The sequence below is a fragment of the Ailuropoda melanoleuca genome, chromosome 2, assembly GCF_002007445.2.
Source record: "Ailuropoda melanoleuca isolate Jingjing chromosome 2, ASM200744v2, whole genome shotgun sequence".
NCBI lineage: Eukaryota > Metazoa > Chordata > Mammalia > Carnivora > Ursidae > Ailuropoda > Ailuropoda melanoleuca.
Genome location: NC_048219.1, coordinates 19,527,748 through 19,537,303, shown reverse-complemented (window position 1 = coordinate 19,537,303; position 9,556 = coordinate 19,527,748). Strand labels below are relative to the sequence as shown.

Here is a 9,556-nt window from a genome sequence, read left to right as displayed (position 1 = left end):
TACAAATCAAAAACACAATGAGATACCACCTCACAGCCACTAGGATGGCTATAATCAAAAACAGATAGTAGCAAGTGTTGTCAAAGATGGGGAGAAACTGGAGCTCTCATTTGTTGCTGGTGGGAAAATAAAATGGTGCAGCCACTTTGTAAACCAGTCTGGCAATTCCTCAAAAGGTTAAATATAGAGTTAACATGTAACCCAGCAATTCCATTCCAAACTATATACTTAAGAGAAATGAAACTCTGGGGCGCCTGGGTGGCACAGCGGTTAAGCGTCTGCCTTCAGCTCAGGGCATGATCCCGGCGTTATGGGATCGAGCCCCACATCAGGCTCCTCCACTATAAGCCTGCTTCTTCCTCTCCCACTCCCCCTGCTTGTGTTCCCTCTCTCATTGGCTGTCTCTATCTCTATCAAATAAATAAATAAAATCTTAAAAAAAAAAAGAGAGAAATGAAACTCTGTGTCCACATAAAATCTTATGAAAAAATGTTTAGAGCAGCATTGTTTATAGTAACCAAAAAGTGGGAAAAACCCAAATGGCCATCAACTGATAAATGGATCAACGAATATGATATAAATGAAATACTATTCAGTATTACATGGAATATTATTTGATCATAGAAAGGAATGAAGTACTGACGCCTGTTACAACATGTTACAATCTTGAATACATTGTAACAAGCAGAAGGAGCCAGTCACAAAATACTACATATTGTATGATGTCATTCAAGGAAATGGCCAGAACAGGCAAATCCATAGAGACAAAAAGCAGAATAGCAGTTGCCTAGGGCAGGTGGACAAGGAGAATGGGCGGTGATGGTTAACAGGTAGTACCTCTTTTTGGAATGATGAAAATGTTTTAAAATTGATCATGGTGGGGGAGCCTGCTTCTCCCTCTCCCTCTGCCTGCTGCTCTGCCTACTTGTACTCTCTCTCTCTGTCAAATAAATAAATAAATAAATAAATAAAATCTTTTTAAAAATTAATCATGGTGGTAGTAGCACAACTCTAAAGACACTAAAAACCACTGAATTGCTCACTTTCAATGGAAGAAATGTAAGGTATGTGAACTGTATCTCAATAAAGCCATTACAAAAAATAAAAGGAAGCAGAGAGCGCGTCTACTTGATCTGTGCGTAAAACACAGCTGTTCACACTGTAACCCCCATGTGTTATTTTCTTTGGTTCTTCCAGCCACCTTGCGGTGGAGGAATTACCTCCATTTGAAAGATACTATCACTGTGTGTGATCCGGTATCAAATCAGACCCCATCTCCACAAGAGAAAAAGGAAGCCAGTGCAGATGCCTACAGAGCACAAGGCGCTATGCCAGGCTCTTCACACATCATCTCATTTCACCCTGAAGCGCCCTAGAAGCATCATTTCACAGATAAAGAAATCCAGGCTCAAAGAGGTATAAGCCTTCTGTCCTGAGACACAGCAATGACATAATAAAGCAGGATTTGAACCCAGTTCTGTTGGACTCCGTTGCTGGTGTCCTTTCCCCTACGCCACCCCTGGTTCCCAGGATCTGAGTCCTGTGCCCCCAACACCGAGTGCTCCTACCCACCCTCCTCCCCAGCCCCATGCTGCCAGATTGGTGCAGGTTTCCTGTCCGTTTCTCTCACCAGCCAGCCTGTCTCTGCTCGCACTGTATACAGACAGAACAAAGAGCTAGTCTTGGTGCCACAGCCAGCTGGCCTGATTCCCCAGGAGAAGGGATTCCAGTGCCACAGAAGCCTGCCTGTGTCTACGGAAACCCCGGAGGACCCAGACGAAGAGGGAGAAAAACCACTCTCCCACTGCAAATGGGCTGCCCGGAGATGTCTGCCCAGCCTGCTGGGGGAGCCCCTGAGAAGGGCAGGAAGGACACAGTCCTCCATGGAAGCTCCTGCCCAGAATCCCCGCCTTGGACACACGAGCAGTGGGACACAAGGCTCCTGGTGGGACAGCAGCAGAACTAGATGTTCTCTGGTGGGGGCAGTCGGGAGCTTTGACCTGGGCCAGGAGTCTGGACACGGGCTTCCAAAGCAGCCCAGACACTCAGCCCCAGTCCTCACCCACTTCCTGGGAGATGGTTCCAGCAGGGTTGGTTTGGCCCACGGCTCCCACAACCCCTCCCCCCATTGGTACCCAGGGGCTGGGGACTGACTGGAAGAAGGGGTTTTCCCTCAGAAGGGAGATGAGACAGGAGGAAGATGAGGCCAGGGATGGGGCTGAGTCACCATGGTCTTTTCGCCATGAGGGCAGGGCTTCCCCACTTGGCCCAGCCCTGAGGGCAGGCTGGTGGGACGCGGCCAGCCACTGCTGGGGTGGAGCTGACTCCTCATAAGGAGAGGGAGAGCTGCCCCAGACTCAGGACGAGCTGCAGCGCCATGGCCGAGATGAGGGGTAAGCGGGGTGCGTCCTCTAGATCTGAGGCTGAGGCACCTGAGGGACAAAGTGCTGGACACTGAAATGGGGCAAGGAGCTAGAGGGAGGGAGGGGGTTAAGACGGGCTGGAGAGGGAGTCTGGGCATAGGGCCATGCAAAAGGAAAGGCCTGGGGGCTGAGACAGGACAGGGCTAGATCAGGGGCTGCACATGGGTCCAGGTGTTGAAAGTGAGTCAAGAGAATGGGCACAGGCGTGGATCATGAGTCGGGGGGTTGGGCCCATTCAAGGGGAAGGACATGGGGCCTGAGACAGGGATGGCGGTAGCTCAGGGAGATGGGAGAGTGGATTTGGGAGGTTGAGGTAGGCCTGGAAGGTGGGGAGAGGGGTGAGGGTTGGGGATCTCGGCCGTGGTGTGTGGTCACCCTCTCTTCTTTTCTGAGGAGTCACCCCTGAAGAAGGCTCTCCTGGCATTCGGAAGGGTCTGCACTGGGACCCAGTGGGGTCTCCTGCCCCTCTTCAGGGGGTGGCCCCTGAAGTTCCCTTCCTTCTGTGCGCCTCGGGTGTCCGGCATGGACAAAGACTGGACAAAGGGGGTTCTCACTCGCCCAAAAATCCTAGGGCTAGTGCCAGGGGGTACAGTGCATCACAGGTCCTGGCTGTTCCCCTTCAGAGCAGGTGACACTGAGGACACCATACAGCCTCTTGTTGCAGACTCCCAGGTGAACTTCTCCGTGCATCGGAGCAGTTAATTGTGGAGATGGAAACCACGTCATTGGACTTATTGCATGTTACATATTAACTATGGTTTCCCATCTCGGCTGCCCATTAGGAAAGCTGGAGGGATTTGAAAAAATCCTGTGAGGCTGGAGAAGAGTAGTGGGACTGCCAAGGTCCCACAGGGCACTGGTGATGCTACAGAGAAACTGGTCACAGGTCTCCCCGAAGAGAAGCGTGCCTCATATAGTCTTGCTTTCACACATTCATCCTCTCACAAATGCACACATTCTCAAAGAACACAGATACCCTCTGGCCCTGCCACCCAGCCTCACATTCAAACACACTCACAGAAGCTCACACAAGAACGCCAGCAAACACATTCGCTCTCGAACTCCAGCAAATGTCCCGTTCACTCTTCAGACCCAGGCCACACATACCACCTCGCTGTCCCATAGAGATTCATCCACACATTTGCTCAGGTGCCCACACCAGGCCACAGACACACCCCCTCCCATGAAATCACAGATGACGCATAGTCTTACAGGGCAGCAATCACAAACTCACAATCACTGCCACTTACACCACAGACAGGCTCGCACACACTCATCATCAGAAGCTGGCATAGTGACAGTCAGAGAGGACCAGGACCCTGTACACACTCGTGAGTTTCCAATCACATGCACACACATGAACGCACGCATTCACATTTACCATCACGTGGCTAACACCAGCACGGTTCACACATACATCCGTGCCCCACACATCACAATCGCCCCCGCACAGACACAATCAGAAACACACATGTTTACAACCACACAGATACTGCCTGACCTCACCACCCCCGCTCGTTCACGCAGCCAAGCTCATCCCGGGTAGGGCAGGGCACAGAGCCTGGGCCCCAGAAAGGCAGCCCCCAATTCCCTTCTCTACCACAGGAATCCTGATCCTGGGGCTCCTGTTGGCTACTCCCAGCTGCCTTGGCTTCTTGGAGGACGTGGCCAAGTGCCTTCAGGACCCGGAGTACGAGTCCATCCTTGTCACGGCGCAGGAGGGACTCCACACCTCCCCGCTGCCCAAGCGCGTGGTAATAGTGGGAGCTGGCATGTCAGGCCTTGTGGCGGCCAAGGCCCTACAGGATGCTGGCCACCAGGTGAGCGGATCTTGGAGGGGCTTCAATCCTTTGCCTCCAGTTTGCTTTCTCGGGTGGGAAAAGAAAAAGAGAGAAGATACAGCCAACTCTTAGAAGGCTGTTCATAACTGGCTGGGTCTCTTAGCCCTTAGTTATGGTTCCTCAAAACTCCAGCCTCCCCTGAGACTTGACCCTAACTGCACTTGTATTCTCATGGAAGCAAAAATGGAAGAGTCACGCTAACAAGAAAAGGCCAAGAGGCACTTGGTGCCCCACCACCATGGAGCATTCTGCCCCACTTACATGACTCAGGACCCTCCCCACCTCCATCTGGTTATCCTGCACATTCAGGGAACCCACTGCTGGGAATTTCGGACTGGAGCCCGTGGTGGGATGCAGATGGGTGTACAGGGCGGGAGAAGGGAAAGCATGACACTGGGAACAACAGCAGGTTCTCTGGACCCCAGGTAACCATCCTGGAAACCAGCCAACACATCGGGGGTCGAGTTGCCACAATCAGGAACGAGGAGGAGGGCTGGTACCATGAACTGGGGCCCATGCGAATCCCAAAGTCCCACAGGTAAGTCCCAGGGAAGGAATGGGCAAAGGGCAAGCAAGAGGAATTAGGTGGTGGGAAGGGGGGAGGAGAGGGGACCCTGCTGCCATAGTGTGAGAATTTCTCAGATCCTCTGTCTCATGTGGTTCAGTCCTGCAAGTCGAGACCAACACTGGTCTCCCATTTGACAGGAAAGACTGAGGCTCAGAGCCCAGGGTCCCAAAGAAAGTGGTAGGTCCCAAACTAATAATAATAGTTACCATTAATTCATCAAATTGTGTACTTCGAATATGGACAGCTTCATATATGTCAATTATACCCCATTAGGTTACAAACTAACAATAATTAATAATCCTATCAGCTGCCATTTTGAGCACCTCTAGGTGCCAAGTGCCACGCTGAACACCACATGTGCATTATGTCATCTGATCCTCTTATTTTTCCCAGTTACAACAAGAAACTGGGCTCAGAGATATTAAGTGACTTACCCAATGTTCTCGCAGGAAAAAGTCACAGAGTTCCTTTTCAAAATCAAGGAGGCAACTGGCCCCAAAACATATGGTCAACCCCTACGCTCTAACTGGCTCCTGGAACAGAACCCAGTCCCTGGTTCTCAGGCTTCTACAAGAGATCCTTCGCTTGGTGCCCCACGTACCTCCAAAAATATGACTACTTTTTTGCCATAAGTGTAAACTAAACCCAAGACTTCCCTCCAAATGCCAACAAAAACAAAAACAAAGACAAAAGGAACGAGCCCAAACTAGGAGTCTTCAGATTTGGCCTCCCCTTCCTTAGAAATGGAAGATGGGATTTCAAATACTGTCTGAAACTAAAGGCCTTGGTCTCTACTTAAGTCCTGTACTCAGGGATTTCTTACAGGGCTTTCCCTGGGTGATGGGTAAACTCTGTCCTCATGACCTTCCCTGGGGCAAGTACAGAAGGAAAAGAATACCACAACACGAGGAAGCAGGGTTAGAGTTGAGGAAACAGTCTGAGCTCCCCAGGGACATGAAGAAACTGGTTTCCCTGGAAGAGGCTTCTACAGGAGGTCAGCGGGAACGAGGTGTCACTGGGAGAGGTGCCATGTTACACCTGTATCTGTTCCAGGCTGGTTCACACCTACATCAAGAAGCTTGGCCTGAAGCTGAACAGGTTCATACAATATGATGGCAACACCTGGTACCTCATCAACGGAAAACGCCATCGCTCCAAGGAGGTCCAGGACAATCCAGAGGTCCTGGGCTATTCCGTGAGCCCAACGGAGAAGGCCAAAAGCCCTAGTAATCTCTTCTACCAGTCCATTGCCAAGGTGCCTCCTGCCTCACCCCTCCCAGGGTCGGGAAAGAAAAAGTTCTGGCCCAAGGTCACCTGGCAAGTTAGGGGACAGACCCAGGTGACCTGTTTCCCACCCAGCGCTCTTGTGATTGGTCTCTCTTCTAATGTCCCCTAAGAATGTTGCCACCCTGTCCCTGGTGCACAGCCCCATCTCTTCTCCTGTCTCTGGTGGTCCAATGGCCCACTGCTTGGTGGTGACAGTGGAAGGAAAGGGAATCACCAGATAACCCAAGCCTTGGTAATGAGTCAATCTTCCTGGATTGCAGTGAATGTCTTCCCTTAAATTTTAGTCTCCAAAGGTCCTTCAATGAAGGGGAGACTTGGGAGTAAAAACGAACATTTAGGAGCTCTTGGAAGCATCCTTTCCCTGGTCTTCCCATGCCCCAACTCCTTGTTCCCACCCTCTTCAAAGGACATCCAGAGAATGCAGGAGTCCTGCCACTGGTTCTATGGCTTTAATCTAAGCTGCTGCCTCTTTCTCCCCTTTCACAGCTCAAAGAAAATTTGAAAAATTTCAACTGCAGCCACCTGCTGTCCTTTTATGATTCTTACTCCACCAAGGTACGTCAGACACAGAAGTCCCAGGATAAGGGTGGAGGGGGTCTGTGCTCAGCCTAGCCCCCTGGGGTTGTCCCCTGAAGACCAGGACCTTCTCTTCCCACCACCAAAGACTTCACCTTCCTGGAGCCCAGTCCCGCCCCTTACCTGCCCCTGGCCCCCGCTGAAGCCCCTTCCGACATGCTGGGCCCTCCATCTGGATCTTCCACCTCCCCACAGGCTTACTTGGTGAAGGAAGGGGAGCTGAGTGAAGGAGCAGTAAAGATGATCGGGACTGTGATGAATGAGGATGCTGCATACTATAAATCCCTCCTAGAGTCCCTGTGGGATAGCTTCATCTTCTCCAAAAGCAACAAGTAAGGCCAACTGGGACCAGGGCTGGAATGTGCCCTTCCTCCAGTCCTCAGAGCAGAGAAATGGAACTATGATTAATGAGTGGTCATTGTGTGCCAGGCACAACGGGAAGCACTTTCCAAAAACTGTCCCACTGAATCACCTGGAAGGTTGGTACTATTACTCAGAGCCATTTTACGGGTGGGGATGCTGAGGCTCAGAGGCGTTCTCTAATTTACCCAAGTTCACACAATGGGTGAAAGCTGGAGCCAGACTCCAAACCCAGGTCTGTGGGACTCCTCCTGGGACACAGGACTGCATGGTAGCTGAATCTCTAGACTGTCTGTCACCCTGGGATAGCACATCTCCACCCGGTATCAGTTTTCCAAAGTGTAAAATTCAACAGTGATCCCTCTTGTGCAGAGACTAGTTAAGGAGACGTATATGAAGCCTCCGGCACAGGATGCAGGAAGCTAGTTTCCCTGCTTTCCAGTCCAGGAAGGCGGTCAGCAACTCAGCCAAGGGGCCCAGCGCCCCCACACTCACCCTCTGCCCTCCCCTCACCCTTGCAGCTTTTCCGAGATCACCGGTGGCTTCGACCAGCTCCCCAAAGCCCTCAGCGCCACCCTGAAGCCTGGCACCATCCGCCTGGGCTCCAACGTGGAGACGGTAGTGAGGGATGGGCCCAAGGTCCAGGTTTCCTACCGGGTGGGCAAGCCTGGCTCTGCACTGCGCACCCTCACCTCGGATTTTGTCATCATCACGGCCTCAGCCAAGGCCACACGCCTCATCACCTTTAAGCCACCGCTGTCCCTGGACAAGATGGAAGCACTCCGCTTGGTGCATTACACCAGTGCCACCAAGGTGATCCTGGCCTGTAAGGAGCCCTTCTGGGAGCGCGATGGCATCCGGGGTGGGGTCTCTATCACTGACCGGCCCTCGCGTCACATCTACTACCCCAGCCACAGCTTCCCCAGTGGCAAGAGCATCCTGCTGGCCTCCTACACCGTGGACGATGATTCCCTCTTCTTTACATCCATGACGCACGAGCAGATGGAGGATGTGGTCCTGGAGGATGTGGCGGCCGTGCACCAGATACCCAAGGACGAGCTGCGGCGCATCTGCCCCTCCTCTGTGGCCAAGCGCTGGTCACTGGACCCGCTCGCCATGGGGGCCTTCGCTGAGTTCACACCCTACCAGTTTATCGACTATTCACAGGAGCTCTTCAAGCCCGAGGGCCGCATCCATTTTGCCGGGGAGCACACTAGCATGCCCCATGGCTGGATAGACACTGCCATCAAGTCAGGCCTGCAGGCAGCCAGGAATATCCAGGCTGCTGTGGAAAAGGAGGCCACCGGAGGCCAGAAGGCCTTCACTCGCACCTAGAACCATTTCTAACCCAGACAGAAATCCCTGAGGAAACCTGGCAGGAAAAGTGCTGGGAGGTGGGAGCTGGAGGCAGAGACCTTGGAGAGAGGTCACCATTAGTCTCCCTGGCCCACAAGCAAGAATCCAAAAATGCCAAAGAATCAGCTGGCAAGTCCACAAAGAATCATTCCCTTTCCTGCTACTCTCCCCTGCCAGGCCTTGAGGAGGGAAACAACGGGGTCAGCATAGATGGAGGGTAAGGAACAAATCAAGGACGGTGAGCACTGGAATCAGCCCTGAGCTTGGGTTGTCTCCTGCTGTGTAATAGTAACAAGCAGAAGAGAAAGCCTCCAACAATGCCCTAATTTCATCATATACAACTAGAAGCTTCTAAAAGAACAGACAAACCCCAAACCACAGCTGTGTTAAACCACAGATTGGCCACACACAAACCCACAGTGCACATAAACCCATCATCGTGTGCCTGAGCTGGGGGCCTCACATCTTGGCCCAACACAGAATCTAGATGGATGGGAGAGACAATGGTTCTTCTCTGTTCTTTCTGAGCTTGCAAGAGCAGGATCTGGGATTCCTACAGACACCTCCTGGCCCATAGACTTCTCTTCTTCACTCTTACCTCCCCATCACCAGCCAGACCTCCCTCCCCACCTCTGCCTGTCCAGCCTGCACATCCCCCTGAGAGGACACAAAGCTCATTCTCCATACTTCCACTCTGCTCTTTTTTTTTTTTTTAACAGAAGAGCCCTGTCCTTCCAGACCCAACCCAATCCTCTCTTAGCCACACCCAAACCCCAGGGATCTTTCTCTCTCTCTCTTAAACCTCCACCCTTCCTCCCTAGAGTCCCAAATGTTTGGACTGTGGATCTTCCTATGTTATTATGTAATTACTTTGTGAGGGCATATTATCTGCCAATCTACACAAGGAGCCCCAAGGGCTGGGATCATATCGTGTACACTTGGGTTAATTTTCCCCCATAAACACTGTATATATGCTATTTCCCTCACCCTCTCAATAAATACTCATTTTGCATCTACCATGTGTCAGGCAATGTGCTGAGTGCCAGATACAAAGACTGAATAGCATTATTCAATTGAATCAAACCTCCAACCCTACCTGTGTCCCCATACCTCCAATGATCAGTTCCCAAATATGGCTCAATTTA

The 9,556-nt window shown here is 51.7% G+C and overlaps 1 protein-coding gene across 1 annotated transcript; it reads left to right on the top strand.

The window, feature by feature from the left end:
• Positions 1–2,356: 2,356 nt before the first annotated feature.
• LOC100476680 (L-amino-acid oxidase) lies at positions 2,357–8,390 on the top strand. The gene is made up of 7 exons (XM_002929420.3): positions 2,357–2,393; positions 4,029–4,243; positions 4,690–4,802; positions 5,886–6,087; positions 6,606–6,674; positions 6,891–7,027; positions 7,577–8,390. Exons 1-7 carry the CDS (start codon positions 2,378–2,380, stop codon positions 8,388–8,390), a joined length of 1,566 nt encoding a protein of 521 aa, XP_002929466.1. The 5' UTR covers positions 2,357–2,377.
• Positions 8,391–9,556: the final 1,166 nt, after the last annotated feature.

What these genes read in the sequence shown, in the direction of transcription:
- LOC100476680 (XM_002929420.3), top strand. An exon ending in TACAGGATGCTGGCCACCAG is followed by an intron (nt 4,244 to 4,689) that starts GTGAGCGGATCT and finishes TCTGGACCCCAG; the next exon opens with GTAACCATCCTGGAAACCAG. An exon ending in ATCTTCTCCAAAAGCAACAA is followed by an intron (nt 7,028 to 7,576) that starts GTAAGGCCAACT and finishes TCACCCTTGCAG; the next exon opens with CTTTTCCGAGATCACCGGTG.